General features: G+C 43.2%; 4 protein-coding genes across 5 annotated transcripts in view; 1 reads left to right on the forward strand and 3 right to left on the reverse strand.

Annotated features, from left to right (window-relative positions):
- LOC126564660 (dolichyl-diphosphooligosaccharide--protein glycosyltransferase subunit 1) overlaps window positions 1-23,697 on the forward strand; it is a 378,005-nt gene that overhangs the window by 41,949 nt on the left and 312,359 nt on the right. The window lies entirely within an intron of this gene.
- LOC126564322 (adenylyl cyclase-associated protein 2) overlaps window positions 1-23,697 on the reverse strand; it is a 195,419-nt gene that overhangs the window by 35,841 nt on the left and 135,881 nt on the right. The gene's annotated exons all lie outside the window — the stretch shown is intronic.
- On the reverse strand, window positions 354-10,554 carry LOC126563802 (protein cappuccino). The gene is made up of 8 exons (XM_050220546.1): window positions 10,128-10,554; window positions 6,898-7,554; window positions 5,269-5,991; window positions 4,543-4,709; window positions 2,710-4,093; window positions 932-2,017; window positions 565-862; window positions 354-470 (listed from the first exon to the last, which is right to left on the reverse strand). The coding sequence occupies exons 1-8, from the start codon at window positions 10,525-10,527 to the stop codon at window positions 359-361; spliced, it is 4,827 nt and encodes a 1,608-aa protein (XP_050076503.1). The 5' UTR covers window positions 10,528-10,554; the 3' UTR covers window positions 354-358.
- The window catches only part of LOC126563859 (hemicentin-1-like), a 174,163-nt gene continuing 171,149 nt past the window's right edge, over window positions 20,684-23,697 (reverse strand). Inside the window, exons 7-8 of one of the 2 annotated variants that reach the window (XM_050220637.1) lie at window positions 21,129-21,644; window positions 20,684-21,011 (exon numbers count right to left, since the gene is read on the reverse strand). In XM_050220637.1, the coding sequence (XP_050076594.1) occupies window positions 20,761-21,011; window positions 21,129-21,644 (767 nt within the window). In that variant the 3' untranslated portion in view covers window positions 20,684-20,760. Of the gene's footprint in view, window positions 21,012-21,128; window positions 21,645-23,130; window positions 23,164-23,697 lie in introns of those variants that run through there. The other variant, XM_050220638.1, reaches the window with a different exon arrangement.

Consider the following 23,697-nt stretch of genomic DNA (forward strand, 5'->3'; position numbering starts at 1 on the left):
AGCACAGTGAGTTTGTTGGCTGGATCAGCTGAAGCGGGGCCTGTCAGAGATCGGGCACCTACATGGATGGAAAGCTGCTGCCATGCGTCACGCCGCTTGTGACTGCGCTGCGCTTCCAACCCCAAAATAGTTTTCTAAACTCTATATTCGAATCCCTCTGGCGACTATGTGAATGGAGGGAAACGATGACGCTAGGTCCTTTCGTATCTTGATAGTTGTGATTTGAACGTCGAGGTCCCTCAGTAGATTACGACAAAAAGGAGGGCACTTTAAAAACGTCGATCCGTCACTTCCACCACCTTCGAGGTAAGTTTTTACATTATTATTTTATTAAACGGGTTTTGTTCAGTTACAGCACTTAGTTTTGCATCAATCGCTTCATACGTTCTTTCAGCGAGCCGGGTTTCGCTTTTGCTGTGGCTTGTTTCGCACCGGACGGTGCTGTTGGTGGACGTTTGGTTTTTTTCAAACTGAAAGTCAGATAGTAAGAAGATAACTTGAGTGAGTAAAGGTACAACATATAAAAGCACGGATAACAGAACTAGGCACTAGGAGCAAGCTTACAGTTCATTCAAGTGATGCTGCATTTCCTTCTTAAAAATACTCCTAAAGTCATGAGCAAACGGTAGCCACAGCTCGAAGAACATTTCGGGTTTGCATTCTTCCAGCGTGCCCGTTTTCGGTGTGAAATGGTAGAAGCGCATTGTTCGGACAAAACATTCGCAACATTCCTCCAGCTTGCAGAATTGCTTCCCGATGCGTGCAGTAGCCTTTTCGATGAACTCTTCCATTATTTCCTTAAAAGGATGCAAATGATCTTCTGTCGACTCTTTAATGACTCTGTCTGCAGTCCGACGGCACTCTGGGAAACAATGAATTTGAATGAACAATCGAAGTGTGTGAGGCTTCTCGCTGTCTCATGCATACCAACCTTCCGTTTTCGAGCGTAACATGGTAAGCTGCAATCGACAATCGTCGTAGTCCACTATGACGGCCTTATCCAGATCGCCAGGATCTGGAATGGGGAGCTTAATTTCCTGCAGTATGATACCACTCTTACGACATTGGCTGATATAAGTACGAATTATAAAATGCAATAGCGTCGTATTAGTGTCGGCCGACTTGACATCCTTGAGCTTGCTTAAAATCTCCAGCCCAAAACCGTCCGCCTGCCCACGGGTACGGTTGCCACCGTTCATAAAGTTGCCAAGCGTGAGAATGATAGAGAATAGATGCTTCAACTCTTCGCTCTCCATCAAAAATTCGCAGACCTGTTTCACTGTTTTCAACTTGCGCGAAACACCTTTGTAATGCTCCTCAAACTCAGCCTGAAACACGATGCACGATATGCGTTCTGAAAAGAACGATATGCTCGATATACGCAACAGAAACTGTTCCGGTTGATCGAGCGGGATTGCATTGTTATTGTTGGTCACACTGGTCTCCGCGTACTCACGGATCTGCATCAGTTCCTCGTCACTGGCTTTGATTTCTAGGATTTTTTGCATCGCTTCCAGGCTAACGACGGACGTGTCGCAATGATAGATGGCGCATTCAATTTCATCCCACTCTACGTGCAAACTTTTCGCGAATATACCCACATTTTGAGATCGCTTGCAGTCGAGTATTTTAATCGCCTTTTCCGGCTTTTCAACCTTTTGCCGTTGCTTCGGTATGATCACTTGGCGAGAAAACAGTTGCGTAAACTCTTCCAAATTATCGAGGCTCGTTTCCTCCAGCTCTTGCCACAAACCGGGGCGCCGCTTATCGGGCTCCATCGATGGGGGCGGCGAGCCATCCTTTGTTTCGGGAACTTTGGAGCTGGACTGCGCCGTTTCACCGTCCGTCGTTTCCGAGATACTTGCTATTGAGGAGGACGATGTTCCGTCAGTTTCGTCGCTCAGCGACGTCGACATCACATTCGAGCTTTTCCCGTTAGTACTTTTTGGTGCTAGTATACGGGTCCAGTAGAGGGGCTTCATCGGTTTCGGTGGATTTACCGGTTGTTTGCGCAAGACTGGCAAAATAAAATTGATGTTGGCATTAGATTTCCTTGATAGAGAAGCTTCGAAACTACGAGTGTGAGACACAAACTACCAACAGAAACAGAAAAAAAAAATTGAGAACCTAATAACCAAAGAAGAGTGGAGTAGTTATGACAAAAGGAACGTACTAGGAGTATTGTAGATGCTACATAAATTTCGCCCGGAGGCTGTGCTTGTGAAATATTGTGGCAAAATTAATTAATAATTAATTATTATAAAAAAAAGAAAACCAAAAATTTGAATTGTTTTGTGAACTGTCTTTGATACATTTCTTTTGAAAATAACTTAGAAGTTCTAGGAAAGAATAACACCCCAAAAGAACATATTAAAGCAAAACAAAACTGTACAAATGAAAGTTTTTTCAAGATGATAAAAAATTTACAGAAAAAAAAACTTGAAAATAGCATAAAATAACAACTACTTCTACTATTAAAGTAGGTGCAAGCGACGTGGGACAGAAATGAACTCGGAAAGGATAGCGATAGACAAAAAGGCTTAAAACCAGGGGTAATAAAAATGTCTACTCATTTCCAAAATTGTACAGATTTTGCTAAATTGTCTCCAAGTGGGGGTGGTGGGTGTGGTAAGTGGTACAAATCGTGAAAATTGAGGGGGCAACAGTAGTTGAGCTTGAGAGATTGAGTGAACAAAAACAAACGCTTACTATTCGCCGCATACCATCCTCCGGGCACTGGTATGGGTAGTGGTAGTGGCGGAGGGCCACTGGTGTTCGCACTAGTAGAGGCACTTGACGCTAATTTACCTGGTCCAGGCGGTGGAGCTGCTGCATTCGGCCCATTTGCACCAATACCACCTGGCGGAGGGGGTGGTGGTCCCGCTGTCAAAGCTGTCCCAGCAGCTCCACCCGCATTCGAACCCCCCATTCCCATCGGCGGGGGCGGTGGTGGTGGCGGAGGAGCGAAGGAAAGCTTACCCCCCTCGCCCAACATTGGTGGAGGTGGTGGGGGGATTGGTGGTAATGATGTGGGTAGCGGAGGAGGTGGAGGAGGAGGTAATTGTGCATTATTGAAAAAGGGTGGTGGTGGTGGTGGTGGTGGAGGCGGTGGCGGCGGTAGTAATGAAGGCTTAATGTCAGAAGGACATGGAATGTCTGGATCGTCCTGGGAATGCTTGTTATCATTGGGGTCAGTTTGCGTTTCCCGTGTCATCAATGCAGGCTGTTTGCAGTTCGTTGTGGATTCTTCCACAAATTGGTTCAACGTTGCGGTCAGCGTACTTGCTGCAGATATTTGCGTTTTGGCGCAGCTAGCACAAATGTAATTTGCCATCGATGGAGGAGTACACGGCATATTGCTGTCGTTACTAATGTTAGGCTTAGTTGCTTCGTTAGAGACCCACGTTCTGTCATCCTCTGGAAGATCACTTATCTTACTGGCAGTAATACTGGTATTTAGGAATGTTTGGTGCGCAGTCGCAGTCGTTGTAGTATCACATGCAACGGAACTTAGGTTCAGATCATCTCCACTTTGGCTAAAAGTTCCGGCGCTTGAATTATTGTTCTCTTGGGTAAGAGATTTCCGCTTTGGAGAGCTTGTGCGGGCTGCAAATACGGTATAATCGGTGTCGTTTAGTAGATCTGTCTTCGCTTTGTCGTATATTGTGCAATCCGAATCGTTCAGCAAATCTTGGATAAGTAACCGATAGCTATTGCTTATTGATTGATCGTTGGTATTGGCCGTCGCGTCAGCTGCTTCAGGCTGCAAGCCATCGTTAAAAAACAGCTCCAGTAAAATTCGTTTTAACTGGCTGATCGTTTCGCAGCTCGCAATCCTACGGCGCAGGAGCAGGAAATCACTTTCCTTTCGCTCGTCGTTCTGTTCGTGACCGGGTTCCATGTGTGTACTACCGTTTTCAGACTTATTCGCGAGGTTCTCCGTATTTGTGCTAGTCGATTGGTGAGAAACGCTTTTGGCGATGCCCTGCGAAGCCGACGCATGTGGCCATACGACATGAGGTTCTAGTCGGCCAGGAGTAACAGGTGTCGGTGTTGGGGGTTCGGTGTGTGTCCACTGGTACATGAGGTTCGTCTAAAAAAGCAAAAATAACGGGTTTTAGATACTATTCGGTTAATGACTTTTCCGTTTTACCAACAGAAACAAACAAAATAGCTTAATAGTGTTCATAAATTTTACAATTTGGTCTCACACTCTCACTCACTCACTCACTCGTCCACAATCACATTTCGCAGTTTTGTTTACATTCAGCACAAAAATTACTCAAAACAATGCGTGTGACCCGTTTGTTATCATGTCACAATCGTCTTTTCATTTGTTTGTCAACATCTGCTCTTATCGCTACACCGGTTAGTGTGTGTTCTCTCAATAGATATCTAACGTTGTAAAATGTGTTCCCGTCACAAAAAGACACCAAACCGTCAAACAAAACATTACTGTATTGGTTAAAACTCCCTTTTAAAAAAAATAATTCGGAAGAAAAGTTTAATAAATAAATTTAAAAATGTTTTACAGAAACTCACCCGGAATGTATCTTGTGGCGGAGCATGTTTGTCAGGTATCTGCTTCATGACACCGGCAACGAGAAGATTTGTGCAGTACTGGAACAGTAGAGCCTGCAGGTCCTGTTCGTTTACTCCTGGTATATTCGCTGGCAGCGATGATGATAGCCAGTTCATCAACATATGTCCTAAAAGTCGATAGAGTTAAATTAGTATGAATTGTAAACCACAACTATCCCTCCGTCGGCTAGTACAACCGAACAACGACAGCTAGTTCAGTGAAAATATGGGCTCAATACGGGAATTTAGTTGAAAGACGTACTACGAAAATGTGAATACTCTGTGCACTAGCTTTTCATTTCACAGTGCGAACTGAATGAGTTCTCCGCGGTGATAATGGTTATAGATAAATGTCGCCACTTCTACCGATAAGGTACACTTGAACATGCGCGCAATAGTTAGGGAAAAGATGGTTTCGTGAGGTGAGATTGATAAGTGATAAGGAGGTGATATACAATGTTTTCTTTTGAACACTCGAACGCGGACCGTTTGTTCCCATGGGTCCCTAAAATTTAAAAAATGTTTACATGCATTTAAATATTACTGATTGGATCATGCTATGCGCTCGTTATATGTTCGTAAAGCAGTTACAATTAGATCTACTCAATCCACAAAACTAACACATAAACTACTAAAAAGCATAGCAGCGACACTATCTACTGCGTACGCCTTGAACATAGATTTTACCTTCAAATTTTTCGTATGAAAAAAAGTTGAGCTTCTCTGGGACGTACGATGGTCGTACGACTCTGTTTGCCGGGGCCGTACCGGTAATACTATTAGCACCGACCTTACGATCAGTTAGCACCGGTAGCTTTGTTCCTACGTAAAGGCCAGATTTGGTCAACACTTTCGTAGGTTTTGTCCCATTCGTTGGTGGAACACGTGTACCGGTACCCGCTGATGCGGTACCATTGCTGCCTGTGATCGTAGCACCACCACCACCGGCAGTTGTTCTACGGTGAGACAGAGACACTCGCTTCCGTTCCATACTGTCATCCGGCGACGGTGTGGATGAGTCCGATGAGTTATATACGGCCGCTTCTGGCTCGATGCAGACGTTGCTTACGTTGTGTTCGATGTGCAGATTCGCATGTGATGATGGTCTGTGGTTAGAATTATTTTCGTTGCAGTGGGACACATTTTCGGGCTCGTGCTTTGCTTGTCGAAGTTTCTCACGTTCAATGCCAGTGGTGTTAGTGTGGGTCAGTGAAGCATTGCTGCAGATTGGCAGCTGAGGTTGCTGAGGCGCGGAAGGTGTTTCGGTAAGATCGCAGATGTTTTCTTCCGAATAGTAAGCTTCGTTAATTTCGGTCGCAAATCCGCCCTGTGGTGATGCTGGATCAGTAAAAATAGAGTCGGAACTTGACGATGTGGTACGGTCGCGTAAGTGTATGACATTCGGAGTATCTACGAAAAAAGGTCATTATCATTCAGTAGTAGTACCGGTACATGAAATGCTCTAGGAAAAGTTCTAAAACGTGTGCTGAGCTTTGCCATAGGATGCTAACTTTTAGGGAATCTATTGTACTACATATAGCATTTTGAAATCATAAATGTTAAGTTATTTAAAAAACTACTTCAACTAACAACAGGAAATACGGTGGTTGAAATTAGGTGAAAATTAAATTATTTTCAATACAACAAATACCGTAAATAACTAATTGCACAGCATTAGCTGGTGAATTCCTAAAATCGCCTTGTATTGCCCATTCCGTTGTTATCTTCGTTTTACTTCATTCATAGATTCTATCAATGGGTGCTGTTGTGCGCACAAACACACACATACTTGGCAACGTTGCACTCGCTCTCTTTTTCTTTCTCTTTCCCTTTTTTTCTCTCCCTCTCTCTCTCACTGTGTCTGCCTACAAATTATCCAAACACACTTATGCGTTGCTTACTGCGATCGTTTCGTAGGAAGAATGAGTAACAATATGAAATGATCCAATTCCGTGGGCGGTCTTAAGTAGAATTCACAATCAGTACACGTCTAGATGCTGCCAGCACTTGATTTAAACGCAGCGAGAAAGATCGCTAGCAGCCAATATTAACGGTACACAATACATAATCCTATCTGGCCCTTTCTTCTGCTTCCTTCAGTTGTTCAGAACGCAAAAAATTTGGAAAAGAATCATTTCACTGTGAATAAGCTCATTATTACAGAAAAAAAACACGCACACAAAACGAAACACAAAGTAATATCGCAATACTAATTCTCATTTAACACCAGTTGCAACTTGTGACATTCTATCTAAAAAAGCTTCTATCTAAACAGCAAGCCAGAGAAAAGATAAACTTTTACACATCCAAACGAACCTTTGCTGCGTACGGCCGTGCACGAATTGGACGAAGGTTGGCTTTCACGCGCGGCTGAATTTTGATTGAGCGAATTGGCCCTTTTCCACGAGTCGGTAGTGACAATGATCGGGTTCGCTGGCTGTTGGCCGACCACACCACCACAACCACAATCGCTGAACGTGCTGTCCGTGGCTGGAACTGGTTTGCTGCGTATCGCTGCTGATGCTGCCCGCTGCTGGGTGGGGGTTTCCCAATCGTTTGTTGTTATAGAAACGGAATGCGTAGCGACCGGCAAGCCGCTATCTTGCAGTGGTGTTGGTGCGCTGTTGCATTCGCGGGTGTCAGTGAGCGTACGAGCGGAACCGGTGCTGCTAGTACAAGTTGCAGCTGGCGGGCAGACAGGGTGCGGTGGTGGAAGCATTTGTTGTGAAGAGTTGTGATTGTGCGTCTCCAAGCAGGTCAGCGACTTACATTGTGAGGGTGGTGGTTTGTGATCGTGGTGGGTGGAAGATGCGCTTGGGTTGGCGATCATGCCCCCAGTTGTTGATGTCGTCATCGTCGTCGAAGCCGGTACGGGTTGTGTTCGTTCAGTGTGTTGCTCAGTATCGTCAGTTGCGTCATAAATGGATCGCGACACATCTTTTGCGTGCTTGGATGGTTTGCCGTCTGCTGGGACTGCTCGTTCATTTTCAAAGCGCGTCGTTATGATTGAGAAAGGGGATCACAAAACATATCCTTAAAGAAAGGTATTTTGTGCATTCCAAAGAGGAGGACAATAACGAAAACCTCTCATAATACGTGTAAATATAGTCATTTTGAATCGATAGGTTGATACAGGTTATGGGGGTTTGTATTCAATGACTCACTAATAAGCCTACTTTTTCACTACAATTTATTCTTAACTTCATTCAAACCAGTAGACACTAAGCTTTTTTTAAGGTAGATAAACTATAATCAATTGCATATACGAATAAGGCAACAAAAGATAGAAAGCTGCTATTTTGTTTATCTGCTGAGTGCTTAGCAATTTAAATATTTACTAGATGTTTGTTGACTTATTTAGGCCTCTAGCGCGTAAAGTACCCATTAAGCCTATTAACACACCATTTGTTTACAATTTGACTGTTATGTTTGTACCACGAGTGAGAGTCTTAGTTAAATTTAGCTTTCAAAATTTAAATAAACACAGTTTTCCGCATTTTACATAAACTGTTTAGCATGTTTTAACAGTCTTTTTTGGTATACATCACCCCCCCCCCCCCCCCCCCCCCCCCTTACATCATATAGCCTGATTTTAAAGGTTTATGATGCAGACAAAACAGTACAATTTTTATTTTATTTAATAACAGGTTGGCTGATAAGTCCCCGGTCTGACACATAGATGGCGCCGCTAGTATTAAATGCATATTATTTTTATATAGCACCAACCTTCAAATGATTCGTGTCAAAATTTGACGTCTGTATGTCAATTAGTTTGTGAGACAGAGCGTCTTTTGTCAAGCAACTTTTGGTTGCTTGACGAACGAAAAAAGAACGAAGAAGAAAAAAGTGTTGTTCCACCAAGACAACGCACCGTGCCACAAGTCATTGAGAACGATGGCAAAAATTCATGAATTGGGCTTCGAATTGCTTCCCCACCCACCGTATTCTCCAGATCTGGCCCCCAGCGACTTTTTCTTGTTCTCAGACCTCAAAAGGATGCTCGCAGGGAAAAAATTTGGCAGCAATCAAGAGGTGGTCGCCGAAACTGAGGCCTACTTTGAGGCAAAACCGAAGGAGTACTACCAAAATGGTATCAAAAAATTGGAAGGTTGTTATAATCGATGTATCGCTCTTGAAGGGAACTATGTTGAATAATAAAAACGAATTTTGACAAAAAAATGTGTTTTTCTTTGTTAGACCGGGGACTTATCAGCCAACCTGTTATTTCTATTATTTATGTCATCCGTCCAAATGGGACACACTCTTTGAAAACCGACTGCAACAGCTACGAGTTTGACAATTAAAACTGACAGGGAAAAACAGAGACTTCAACTTACAATTAGCATTATCGTTGAGAAACTTTTTTAAAGGAATTCAAGGCAGTCATCCGAACTATGTCTTGGACAAGATAGATACTGTTATCCAAAAATCATCGATAATCACTTAATTTTAATGCTTGACATTTAAAATTAGAAACGACATTTAGAGACGAAACGGCGTCGGTCCTCACACGTCAGGACCGCGGAACAAATCCCATCTGGACCGTTTCCCAGTAGTGAGGACAGACTATCCAGCTTCGTTATCAGCAAGGTCTAGTAGTACCTAATATGATGTGTCCGACCCAACAGAGTTTTTGGACAATTTCGTATTGGAGGACCCCTTATCCAATCATTCTATATTCAAGACAGAATAACAAGTGACAGCTAAGGCTTCGAAAGAGTAGAACAAATACAAACGTTTATTTTTAGGTCGTTCTGGCCAAGGACCTCTAGAGGCTGCTTCTTAAGAATGCTTCTTAAAAATAGGATTTAAGCTAAATTTTATGTTCGTTTTCATTACCAACATTAATTGTTGGTTAAAAAAACTGGTATTTTTGGCGCATTAATCAACGATTCAAATTCCGCCTTCGATCGATAATAAATCGTTTAAGTAAGTTGCAGGTGAAATATTACAAAAAAACCTCGTCCTCGGCGGGAAAACCTGCTATAAATGATCTATACCGAGTGTTTCCAAAGGGTATCTGGAGGTTTTTTGGCGGGATTCAATACCCGGTCCTGCCTTGTTAAGACCCAACAAGCGACGTCTAGCATTGTCAGCAAAATTTTTATGCTAAACAATGAATCAATTATCCTTATGTATTTTATACCTCCATATGTACTAGTAAATGTGTTATCTTGTTGTACAACTTTCTGGTGCGCTTATCACATCTCCCCAAAGCTATAAGTGACTCGGTGTGAAATTTGAACCTTATTTTGGCCGGCTCAGTATGCAAATCGTAAACTATACGGGAGGGAAGTTGTGCCAATTCAACCATGGCACGTGAAAGTGCTCCTATGTATTATTTATCATGTTAACTACATCATGGCCATATCACCTGTCAAGAAGACCTCATTATGTACCGGTGTCATAAGAAAAAGTAAACGAATGGAGAATGTACTTCTATACGAAAAGCAATTATCATAATGCTCTACTCGTTTCGAATAAGCATTTAGAATTGAAAAATCTAGCTTACTTTTAACATTTAACAATAATAACAATATACGTACCATGTTTCTGAATGTAATCAAACTCCTCCTCGTCGCGCGCATTCGAATCAGCTGATTTCTCAGCAAGCTCACTACCACCATCGCTTTGCTCACGGTGTGAGTTGTTCCGGTCTAGGTGAGTAGCTACCTCGAGCAGTATATTCGAAAAGCCGTCCTCTTCCGTGTCAGCAGCAGCAAGGTCGGCTTTGATGCCATCTCCCTCGCTGACTATCCTTCCGCCGGCCAACGACGGCGCTTGGCTGTCGTGCTCCACCAACAGCTGCTTACGCTTGCCGAATTTGATAAAACTTCGACCCTTGGAGAGAGACGGCGTTTTGGACGACCTTGAGGCTGGTTGCTGCTCAGCTGACAACACACTGGTCGGCTGTGTGGCCGTATGTTGTGCTTGTGTGTTCCCCATCACGCAGGTCCTGTCAAATCCTTATGCTTTTGTGTTTCGATTTCTTGCCCCACACTTATTAATCACACACTGCTTCAATCACGGCCCCAACTTGTGTGGTTTGGGGTGTTGCTAATATAGCGTTTTGCTATTTATCAATCACCAAACCTATCATTAGCACTTAAACGGTAATGCTGGCTGCAAAAAGTTTGCTGCAAAAACATCCAATTAAGACGAAAACACAATCACCCAAAGTGCGGCAGGATTTCCCGTTCAACGACATCCTGACTGGCGCAGCACAGTTTACTTCGATCACGGTTGTCTTGTTGTGAGGCAACAACGATGACAGGCACATACAGATTGCAGCAGAAATTGCGCGTTTCTTGGCGTGTACAAGGTTACTTTGATAATGGTGCGAACGACACAACAGCGTATGGATTTTTCCGGCGCACACAACACCTTTCACTGCACGAGAGACGTGTCTTGCGGTTTTGGATTTTCCACCTGCATTCACAGTGCATCGTTGTGCACTCTCACTCTGCTCTCATCTGCCTGTACAGCTGTTTTCACTAGCTCTGTTTCGCAATTGATCACACCCGATTCCGAACTCGTGACTTGCGCAATACCGACGGCGTGTAGTTGGCGCGCGTTTATTCGATAGAAATTCAAAATTCAAACAAACGTACGTTTGGAAGCGAGCAAATACGTTAAATTGCTTCGTTCACCATTCACGCTTCGCAAACGTGTGGACGCTTCATCGAATACACGAAGCTTAACACAACACTGCAGTACCGTCCACGTGTGTGCGATCCGCTCCTTCGTGCGTAAAATTCACGATTTTCACGTGCATTTCTTTAGCCGTGCGGGCACTGCGTCTTCGCCGTTGCTTCCAGCTGCGTTGGAGTGTAAAATGGAACTACTGGCAAATGGTTTGCTTTGCCTGCTCGCTTGGTATATGGGGAGGCCCAAATAAAACGACCGTACCACCACCCCGAACAGGGAGGCAACGGCGTAAAGCCAACCGCAACGAAAGTGTAATCTTCGCCTGATCTAGCGTTTGTGGTGCATATACTGTTTCTTTTTTCATGGGACACCACCACTACTGCTTCTCGGTTCGGTTCGGCAAGCATGATTGTTTGCTTTAATACACACTGGCTCATGACGACATTGTGTCGGTTAGTGTACCGTGCGTGAATAGGAACGAAATCGTCCTCAAATGTGGCTTTGTGGGATCGTTTAAATGCTTCTTTTACTAGCACATTTCTAACACCTTCTTTTCCCTGTTCAATCTGTAGACCACACCACAAATAATACTACATATGCAAAAGCATTAATTTTCTTATTCCAGCGACAGCAGGCACGGAAAATTGTGCTTTTAAACCATGAACCATGAACAGCTCAGCACCTGGAAGATGGAAATTACTTAACATCAGCATGGAAAATACAATCGTTGCCGCTGGTGTGGCCATCGCCACACGGGATATTGGGTGTGTGTGTGTGTGTAGAAAAGCTAAAAATAAATTATCCGAACAGTACCGAAGAATGGAAATGAACCAACCGTTTTCCATCCCCATCTTTCTGCTCGCTTCCTGACCAAACACCGCTAGAAGTGGCGTCGAACACGGTTGTTGGTTTTGTTTTTGTAGATTTGTGTATATTTAAAGAGAGAAGCACTTAGAGCGGGGAAGCTAACGGAGCGTCTTAGAATTTTTGTATCACTCTTTTGATTGGAAAGGGGCACAAAAATGAGACCTCAATGGAAATGAGCTGAAAGGAGTTTTTGAGAGTTTGCGAATGTTAGACCTTGATGAGATATTTATGTTTTCATACACTTCGTGTTCGGTTATACTATTGTCGAATGCATTTCATACATAAAATGAAAACGACACCGATTGCACCCATTCCCGCTCGAGGTTGGTTATGGTAAATGTTAAGAAAATAGATAATATGACCCCAGTAAACTCTTTTGGTCAATTGCTGTAGCTGCTCCCGTCATTCCGAGGTGGATCGGAGGCCAGTGAGTAGATCTATAATCTGTAAAAAGATCTACTAATAACAGGTTGGCTGATAAGTCCCCGGTCTGACACATAGATGGCGCCGCTAGTATTAAATGCATATTATTTTTATATAGCACCAACCTTCAAATGATTCGTGTCAAAATTTGACGTCTGTATGTCAATTAGTTTGTGAGACAGAGCGTCTTTTGGTCAAGCAACTTTTGGTTGCTTGACGAACGAAAAAAGAACGAAGAAGAAAAAAGTGTTGTTCCACCAAGACAACGCACCGTGCCACAAGTCATTGAGAACGATGGTAAAAATTCTGAATTGGGCTTCGAATTGCTTCCCCACCCACCGTATTCTCCAGATCTGGCCAGCAGCGACTTTTTCTTGTTCTTAGACCTCAAAAGGATGCTCGCAGGGAAAAAATTTTGCTGCAATCAAGAGGTGGTCGCCGAAACTGAGGCCTATTTTGAGGCAAAACCGAAGGAGTACTACCAAAATGGTATCAAAAAATTGGAAGGTCGTTATAATCGTTGTATCGCTCTTGAAGGGAACTATGTTGAATAATAAAAAGGAATTTTGACAAAAAAATGTGTTTTTCTTTGTTAGACCGGGGACTTATCAGCCAACCTGTTACTGAAGCGAATTAGACTCACAAGGCTCCGAGGGCTGGTAATGTCATGTAACTGCTATCAGGCGACTACGTAAAGTTATTTTAAGCTGTACTTCTGGAAAGAAGGAATATGGTTGCCTTCGATTTAGAAAGAATGATGTACGCATGGGGCCGAATTAAGGTTAATGAGTCATATTCTTTATCAACTCACCATTTAACCAGTAGTACAACGGCCATGTTTAACGCAATCTTACTCGCCAAGTACTGAGCAATTCGAGTGAGCAGCTCGGTTTCGCATTTTTATTTTGTTTCCTTATTACGGTTATTTATTTATTAAAAAAGGATGTCTGTGCAGTGAAGCTTAGCTAAATTTAATTTTAAAATGTAGTCTAACATACTCGAAAAGAATCGAGTACACGAGTACATTACGAGGAATTGGTTCCGAAAATTGGATGACGAAATGTTAAAGTCAATTTTTTTTTCGTTTATTTCTAGAGGCTTTGAGTCTTAGAGACTACATTCGCCTCTCTACTGTATAAAAAAAAGATCTAATCTTAATCTAATACAAAACTATCGTTTATGTGGCTTAAATATTATCGAAAACTATTCCGATTATGGCATATGGTATCGGATAAGTTTAAACTATTGTTTAAATTTCTTTGTATAAATAACAGATGCGTAAAAATCTAATAAAGCAGTGCTGCTGGAGTTTGTCGGATGATAGCATTGTCGTGTAATCGGTGTCTAGTTGGCAGGTGGCTCGGTGTGTCGTGTATCCATGGCAATCGGTGAGTAGGAGACACAGAAGCTACAGAGTGGAGGACTGGATTTTTCTAGGAGGTAGGAGTGTGTAAGGCGGGTATGACCTATACGAAGGCGGGAAAGGACTCGTTGGATGTGACTGGATTCGGTATCGGTGTATTCGGTTTGTTGCTGAGGTCTACGTTGTGCCATGTGGAGTTCCAGTGTTGGGAGATAAGGGTGTTGGTGAAGCGGAAGTGAAGCATTACGGCGTAAAAGGATGTTGTATGGTTCGTCAGGACGGAGCCGACCATTGTTGGCAATTTGGTCGGCTATCTCGTTTCCGTTGATTCCGGAATGACCCAGAATCCAACAGAAAACGATTGTCGGGAATGCAGGTATGGAGTTAAGGAGCTGGATGTGGGGGTCTTTGGAGGTGCCGTGTTCCAGGGCAGCCAGAACACTGGCACTGTCGTTGAAGATGACGTTCGGTCGGTCAGTCTGTAGTCCTTCGCCGGCGGCTAGTTGAATTGCTATCGCTTCGGCGGAAAAGATGGAGGTGTAATTGGAGGAAGTTTGATGGCACAGTAGTCCGTGGTGGAGTGGATCCCACAGACGGTGAGTCCAGATGAACGGAGCCGTCTGTAAAGATGTGATGAAAATGTTTGTATTTATTCTGTATTAAGTGTGTAAAGGTACTTTTGGCGATGTGGCTGCTTTTTCCGGTTTCCTGGAGAGAGCTTTTAAGTTCCCAGTCTATGGCAGGTGTACGGAGATACCAGGGACGAATTCCCCGGCGGGTGGATTTGATGATTGGTGGTAGTTGTTGGTTGGTGTGTGTCTATAGTTCTGCTCTGGTGATGAGTGCAGTTACGTCGAGTCCTCTTTCAAGGACTTACAGGGCGTTCGGGATAATTTTAACCGTTACATTTTTGTTTATAACTCGTGATGGAGTTGGCATAGGAAAACAAGCAATACGTCATTCGACAGTGATAAAAAAATGCCAAAAAAGAGTACATTGTGGAAGCGGATCACATGCATCATGATGATCCGCGCCGGACGCGACAACCGCCGACACGGTTAGCACCCAGAACAACCGGTGGCTGGCTTACTGCCCGGCGGACGTGCCACGGGTGCCGCAAACCAAGTTCCCCCAGACAGTGATGATGTTTTCCTGCGTGTCATCGGAAGGGGACGTGATGCCGTCCCACTTTTTCGAGCAGGGGCAGAGGCTGAACGCGGACGTGTACATTTCCATGCTGGACACCGTCGTGAAGCCTTGGATCACGAGAGTGGCCAACGGCAGACCGTACGTGTTGCAGCAGGATTCCGCTCCGTGCCATACAGCCTCCAAAACGATAAAGTGGTTGGCGGCCAATTTCAACGACTTAACCGCGCCGAATGTGTGGCCTCCCAGCTCCCCGGATCTTAATCCAATGGATTATTTCGTGTGGGGCGCGGTGGAACGGGACACCAACAGAACCTCCAGCAACACCAAGGCGGAGCTCAGGTCCGTTTTCGCGACCCTACCCCGCGAAACTTGTTCCCGGTTCCGGAGATGGGTGGAGGCCGTAATAGAAGCCGAGGGCGGATATTTTGAATAAAATGAATAAAATACATGGTAAGCTACTACTACTTAAAAAAAAAGTTCCCCGATGATTAATTTTGCCATAATTTTTTTTTCTTTCTCCGTAGGTGACTGTCAAAATTATCCCGAACGCTCTGCGCTTTGAAGTATTTGAAGCGCTTGCTCTCTATTCAATTGGTGTCAATGTGAATGATTAACAGTGGTAAATGACATCATAATTGTTAAACGCATTATCTCCCATGTGAAATATTGATTTGACAATGTTTCTCACTCATTAAAAGTGTGCTTTATTTTTCCCAGCGAGCACACAGTAGTGAGCGCCTTTTGGTTTGCATACAGACGGACATTACGATATGCATAATGATCTTACAAAATGAACAGACTCTTCTGTCTGTGACGGAAAACATGTGTCTAAAGAGATTAAAGTTGCTCTGGAAGTGCAATTAATTATCAGCACAAACGAACCAGAAACCTTACTTGGGAATGGAAGAAAAACTTCTCCTTTACTTCGTAGTAGCACCACAGCTAAAATGAAAAAAAGAAAAGAACTCAACAACGGCCAGTTTGTTTGTTGCAGTTAGTCCGCTCCATGTAGAGCAACTAACGGGCGCAGAAGATTAAGATTCATATTAACAACAACCCAACAACAATACTTACCAGAGGCAAAGTTGCGTAAGCTTCTCCAGTTTGTTTTCTTATCATAATGAGATGCAAACGAAAGAGAAAAAAAGTGTTTTGCGAGAAGAAAGATTGTATATTGAAAAACTTTTGTCACCTCTTTGCGCGTAGACGCTTTACAGTTTTTGCCGGTAGTTTAGCCGGATAGTGTTTATTGTTCATATTTTTACACCTTCGCGTTGGTCTTCGGCTAGGTAAATTAGTGCCAGTTGTAAAGTGGCAACTTATTAAGTAGAGGCAACGTAATAGGAAAAGTTGTGATTCATGAGACAACATGTTAAACAAAGTAAAATCCATTCTTACGCTGCAAAGGTATTGTTTTTTTAAAGAAGTATAGATGAGTAACAGATTATGAGATTGCATGTAAAAGTTTACTTACCGTTTATGTTTCCCATAAATTCCTATTCTTTCAATGCCAAAAACAAAAAAACAGTATAACAGAAACGCGTCAGCTTGAAATATGTTTTCGTATTTTTTGCTTTATTTAAAATATCATTTTTCAGTTTTTGTTCAGTTGTTCGGTACCGTTCCCGATGTACGAAATAAAAACAAAGAAACACAATCCATGCTGTTTCATGAATCAACATTTTACTGCTTACCTCCGCCAGGGGAAGGTTCTTTCCCGCTTAATGTGTTTCAATATTTATGTGGACTGATCATATCGTTTCTTCTGATCTGCCGAAGAAAAAAAAATGCATTTTTTTTTCATTCCAGTTTTGCTTGCCTATACGTATGCTCTATGGTTTTTGTGAACGTACATTTTACTTTTGCCTATATAATTTGCTTAAATCTCGCACGTGACTGTTGTGTGTACTCATGGTATATAAGTGATAGGAGAATTCGCTTTAAATTTCCTCTATGCGTTGGACCTTACTGGCTAAAGTATATGTACATTTTGCGTATGATTTTTTTTTTTACCGACAACCTTAATGTTTTCTTCACATTTCGCCGGCTCCTCTCAAGCAGGTTGTCACAAAGTGAGTTTCAGTGATTTTCTTCCGTGTGAACCAATCTGTGTCGTTTGTTGGAACTTTATTCCGTTCCTGATTCAGTATAATTTATAATTATATTTAAATGTTTACACTTACGAGCTAGTTTTTACATTGCTCTATTTCCCGGTTTTCTATCCGTTCGGGCTCCCTACATCTCCAACTCATCGTAATCGGTGTTTAAGTTCTTCCGTTCTTACATCTTCGCATCTTATGGCGGACAAAAGCTTTCCTATCTATCTAGAGTTGAGTGTTTTAAAATAAGAGTTCGTATATTCATACAAAAACAGCATAATCGTTCGTTTGTTTACAGCGTTCAGATTCTCAGTGAAACGACGAGTGCGAATTCCTTTCCTAGTGCCGAGCAAAAGTTTAAGATTGTTGTGCGATCGAGATCATTTTTCGAATAGCTATGAACACACATAAAATGACAGGGAGCAAAAATATAATGATGACTGTGCGGTGACGGATGAACGAAACCAAAAATACTCTCGCATGGTTCCAATATGAAGGGTCGAATTGGTTAGTAACATTTTGATCAGCACACGATAAAGTTTGGAACCAAAATGTTAAAAATCGAGCTGCATCAGGTGGTACGAAAAATAAGCCGCTAGATGGCGCTAATGCGTGATGGCAGAAAGCTCACCTTGTTTGGGAGCTTTTCCTGTCAAAGTTCACCACGCTGGACCCACTCTACAGGGGTGGCTATGAGTATTAACACGGTTATTTTTCTTCTCTATATTATTTCGCCCTGAAACATAAAATAATGCTAGTACATAACATTATCACTTGCTTTCGAACACGTACGTAGACTTTTATCGTGCAATAGTAGAGTGCTGGTTGAGTGTTGATTGGTTGCTGAGATTGCTTTCCTTAGGTTAGCGTTTTTTTAAAAAAAATGTTTTAACATTGCCGAAATTGAAGATGTTCAAAGCTGCTTGTTTTAATTCCATGTGTGTTCACACCAACGAGTATTTGTATGTTAATCGCCTATCCTTGTTTTAAAAACTTTTCTCTTCTCGTGTCCGCCGTGGCTACAGCGAATTGGAGTGTGTGTGTCTGTGTGAGTGTTTGTTTCTTTAAATACAGTGTTGATTCCGATGTTTGCTTTTTGATATACATTTTTTTTCAGACCGATTCTTGAATTTTCTTCATATAGCACACATTTAATAATTTGCGCATTCGCGTAGATAAATTCGTTATTTCCTATACACCACACGCACACACAAACATACATATGCACACAACACAAACAGACACACATACGCACAACATACTTAGGCAGAACAGTGTTGCACAACCCCTATTGACCGGTGACCAGTAGTAAAAGAACAAACTAAAACAATGCAAAAAAAAATCGCACATAACAGTTGTGTACTTCGTTTGTTGCTTTGTTGGAACTAAGCCGAGCACAGTGTGTGACCGATTGGCAAAAGCGTAAGGGGCCTGTCTTATGGTTGCATTCGATGTTGATCTCGAGTGTATGAGCAGCTCTCATACGTGTGATGTTAAAACGTTCGACGGCAATAAGATGCTGTGCAACTACAGTGAGCTACGGATTTCGGGTTCGATATTGGTATGTGCGATTTTTCTGACAATGAGTGTGTGTGTGTGTGTGTGTGTTTTTAGCAAAGAGTAGTTTTAGGTTTTTGGTTGTCTGCATCTTTTTTGTTCGTGTTTGTGTGCAGCTGTGTAACTTTGATACAATGCGCTCTGTTTTCTAAAACAAAATCCTTCATTTTCTAAGTTCAAACTCAATTTGTGCAACTGCATTCAGCGATCGTTCATGTGCAGGGATACGAATACACTTTTGCACCATCAATTCCTTTCCCCCATACACTCAGGCACTCACATGCAAAATCATTCACTCACGCATACATTTGGAGATAAAATCAAACTCGCACAACTTTCGCAATAGTATTCCGTAATGGTATTCTTGCCAATATACTTGTCTCCTTCTATAGCTCTTACATCTGTACACACGTGTCCTTAACGTTAAGTCGATCGTTGCGATGGGTTACCTCTACCACGCGCAGCTTCTACACAGTCACGATCACCATCCGCAGTGTAATGTTCGATTTTTAAGGGCACATATTTTTCTTCCATACAATTAAAAGTGTACCTAGTTAGCAAAACTCGTATTGTATTACAATACGTTGTAGACAACACCGAACGGCGTCAAGGCGCCAATGCTCTGCACATCCTTTTTGGATCGATCAGTAGTTGTGCAGTGTAGACCATAAATCGGCATCCCTTTGCCACGGCTACAGTGCTTCTACAGGAACGTTATGAATGTATTTGATTCAGTATGCTAGGACGATTGACCGAGCAAATGGCAAGCGTTGGCATTGCAGTGGTAGGAAAGGAATACAAAACCAAAAGGACACAAACGTACGCTAAAAAAAAAACCTAATCCTAATCATTGGTATTAGAAACACATTTAAATAATAGTATCCACTAGTGAGGATGGGTGCGAATTGGGTTGGGGATCTAGTGATCGCTCGAACGTAGTACAATAATGTCATGTTTCTCATATTGAGAGCAGTTAATTTCAGTCGGGGACATCAGTCATTTTGCGGTAATCGCGGAGGCCTGATTGTGTTTTTGGACCATTTGTTTGGAGCACTCCTCTCCGCCAATGCTTCCTCTAACGCACAAATTGTACGTAATTTAGTGGACATGTTAATGCTGCATGTAATGGGTAATGGGAAAGCACAAAAACCTTAGTTTGACCGCGTCCCGACAGAGTGGCGTGTGGGGCACGTTGTCAGTTAGACTGATCCACCCGTGCACGGTTGGCACGGGCACAGCAGCACTTAAATTAAAGTGTCAAACTAAAACAATTAGCTTTACAAACTGCAACAAACTAGCAAACCGCAGTGTAGTGGACGTGAAGGTTGTACTAAAGCTAGTAGTAGTAGTAGTAGTGGTGGTGGTAGTGGTTACTGACCACCTTGTTCGAAGCGATCGGTGTTGTTTTTATTTCTACCCTTGTTGTCGTGGGGCGAGTCCTTGTGGTTTGGTGGTGGTGGTGGGTGTTGGAGTGGGCAGATGCCAGCAAAACAATTGTCGCCCCCCTTTTTTGCTAGCCATCGATGAAGCAATAATGAATAGAGATACATCCATAATTTCGATTGAGCGCAATGCACGAGATTAGCCGATGTGCAGCTGACAGAAAAAGAGCATCCGAGATTGCTATTTGTTTCCTTTTTTTTCTGTTGTTTCGTTTCTAATTGATAGAATCATTACGATATGCCCGCAGTACTACTGTTCCCTAGCTTTTAATTGATATACATATTCACCCAAAACCCGTTCCGTTTGGGGTTGGGAGCCACCAGATACTGTGCTATCAATTTATGCAAATCGTTCAATGCAAATGATGCGTTTGCTGCAATGCTTTTTCTTTTCATCCGGATGTCCGGCTACTCTCGCGTCTCTACCCCGTTTCTGTCCACAGCATGCACATTGCATTGCGTTCGCATTGCACTGTAAGCCCAGGCTTGTGGCTGCAAATGGGCGGATGGGGCGGGTCTGTATGGGTGTGTTTTTTTTTTTTTGTTGAAATGAAGAACCGGAAATGGATGGATTTGCACTTCCAGCTTACAGGCACGATCCGCTATCAGCGAACCGTACCCGGGGCTGTTCTCAGACAATTATCTCCCGTATGACGCGACGATTCCGCGAGTTCGGTGTCGAGTAGCCGCTCTCCAGGTTGTCCTCGTAGATTGGCTGCGGTTGCTGCTGTGCGTGCAGGTGTAAGCTGCCGTGGTCTTGCGGGTGGTTAAGCTGAAGCAATGATTTGCTATCCTCGTGATCTAGCTGATGCAGTTGATGCTGCTCTTGCTGCTGATCCAGGTACGGATCAGGCAAACCGCTAACGTCGTGATATGATGAATCTGAAAATTACATTACAAGAACGGGAAGGGGGGACAAGAGGATACGCAAGCGATTAGTTTGAATGCATTACCGAGGCGAGGCATTACTGTGGCGCTCGCAGTGGTTTTGTGTCCTACCGAAATGCGATGGCTGGTCTAATCGTTTCTTTGCTTTATGTACAGATGCGTAGGAATCGCCGCAGTACTCCTGCTGCTGCTGCTGCTGTTGCTGCCGGGAGGGATTCTGGCTTTGGCGCATTGCCGCCGCATGATGGTGATGGTGGTGTAGGTAATCGTCTTCGCCACCATGCTGGCTGGGCGTGGCCGCCTGGTGAGGATACTGGCTATATTCGTCACCCCCTATCGTCATCGTCGCCCCGCCGTACACGTTCGAGTGCGTTGCAATCGGATCGTACCCGTAGGCAAGACCGGGCGTACCGGCCGCTGCTGTAGTGGTGGTCGTGGTGGTAGCGTACGCGGAACCACCGCCATGCAGGCTGGCCATCGATAGCGGTTGCATGCCGATGGCCATCGTCGTGGAGCCGCCCGGTGGCGGTGGTGCTCCTTTAAGCTGCCAAATGGAATCCTGTGAATTGACGCTGCCGCCGTTGTTTGAATTGGTGTAACTGTTTTCCGTGTAACCCATCGTGACCCCTGCGGTGATGAAAGCCGAGACGGGGAAGAGTAGAGCGAAGAAAGGAAGAAAAGAAAAGAGTGTGGATTTGTTTTCTTTTATTATTAATAAGCTTATTTGATATGTAAAAAAAAAAAAAACACGAGAACAACACTCTACACCAAACAGTGTGCAAACAAACAACAGTGTGCGGCATAGTTGGAAATGTGCTTCTCTAGGTGTACATTGAGCAAAAAGTCATACTGGCTGCCTGGCACGGGAGACATAATACGGATAAGGGATTAATAGTAAAACCATAGCATCCCGGTAGGGATCGACAACAGCGAGCCGACATCCGGTAGGGTGCACTGCATTTAAGTCTGCATTCCACACTGGATTCCGTTGGGGATGTATGATGGGCAGACCAGAACAATACAGAGAACAAGGATTTCGTTGCGTTCTGTGATTGCAATGGAAGTAAAACAATGTAACTTTACTTTTTTTGTTGCTTTGTTTCACTTTTTTTGTATGACTCTGTGTGTGTGTGTGTGGGTACATGGTGACTATCGCCTGCTTTGCATGGCCCAGTTTTATAGAGAGTCGTTTCCGTTATTTAAGTACGGCTCAATTGTAGCGAAATCGTGACTCCTTTGTTGGGAACGATTCATTTTGTTAAACCAACAAGTTCATTTGACTGAATTAACAGTGTTGTTGAGTTCAGTGAAGCGATGTGTAAATATATGACGTTTTGCTTAAGCCTAGGGCTGCTGTAGGTGGGAAAGCCTGAAGCACTAGCCTGCCAATAACCTGCAGCAATAGGGATGTGAATAAAATTCAATTTCAATTTGTTGGCTTAACAACCTCGAAGGTCACGGCGGCCATCAAATGGCTTACAAGACTCTCCGATACCACGGAGACACCAGGGAATTTTAAATTAAAGGAATTTTTATATTTTGTGGTGTATTGGGAAGAAAATAAGAGTGTAGATTGGTGCGCGGAAAGAACAGTTTTTTGTTTCAAGGGTGTATATAAATTTGTGGGATCCTAATTCATCCCACATGTGATCGAGGTTTTGCAAGATGGTTCAGTATATTAGAGTTCTAAAAACCTTAAACACAAAATGAAAAAACTGAAAACATATCATGCAGAGTGCAGTTTTGCTAGCTTTCTACTGGGATTTAGGTTTCTACGCTAGGAACAGGTCCCAAATGAGCAGGCAAAAACGATACGATACTCCAAGGCATTTCGATGAACTTCCACTAGAAACGAAGCGTTTGAATAACACACAGCTAATACATCGCTACCAGGTTGCAACTAACAATCCACTCTTGATAGGATCCACTCGTGTTGTCTTGAAGAACGTCGAACGCATTCGAACGATCTGGGAAGCGTACTGGATGACAAACAAAATCATAGCTATTTGGGGGTGCAGTTAGGCTAGACACAATTGCATAGAAAACCAACACGGGGTAGTGCACGGGACAGCAGAAACGTTTACTGGGTAGGCGGTATTTGATCACTATTTACCTGCTGGAATGGAAGTTATGGCGCTTGCTAGTCCTGGATTAGTAGAAGCAAATATCGCAAAGAAGAAATGGCATTGAAGGGAGTTAAAAATTGCGTTTATTAGAACGATGTTAGAAGAATAGGGAGGAAGAGGGAGGGCCCGAACAAAGGTAACATCCAAAGGTTATTGATCGTTAATGAAAGTATCAGAAATACTGTGTAAAAGGAACGAGCTGGGCATCTAGAAGAAATGGCTCTCTGCCATTGAACCGTTCAGTGTGTTGCAGTTGTGGAGGAGTGTTTTGTATGAGTGGATGTTAGGTGAACAAGATCTGGAAAATATATGTACAGCAACACATAAATACAAGGGACGCTGCTACTGAACTAGGAGCGCAGTAATGGAACTGGCGAAGAGTCGGTCGATCGAACTAATCGTTACTATGCTATAAACCTACGACTAGAAGTAAAAAAAAGGACTAACTAGCGAGCTGAAAAACATTGTTTGTTAAGAAAAATAATCTTTAAAATATGAACGTAGTTTGGAACGGAACATCCTCGAACATCCTCAACACGGCATAAAATTTACGA

Source organism: Anopheles maculipalpis, chromosome 3RL, assembly GCF_943734695.1.
Source record: "Anopheles maculipalpis chromosome 3RL, idAnoMacuDA_375_x, whole genome shotgun sequence".
Lineage (NCBI taxonomy): Eukaryota > Metazoa > Arthropoda > Insecta > Diptera > Culicidae > Anopheles > Anopheles maculipalpis.

Coding starts and splice junctions, on each gene's coding strand:
- LOC126563802 (XM_050220546.1), bottom strand. CDS start 10,527: ATGGGGAACACACAAGCACAACATACGGCCACACAGCCGACCAGTGTG. Junction 7,555..10,127: donor TGATTACATTCAGAAACATG/GTACGTATATTG, acceptor ATGAACGAGCAG/TCCCAGCAGACGGCAAACCA. Junction 4,710..5,268: donor TTCATACGAAAAATTTGAAG/GTAAAATCTATG, acceptor ATCGACTTTTAG/GACATATGTTGATGAACTGG.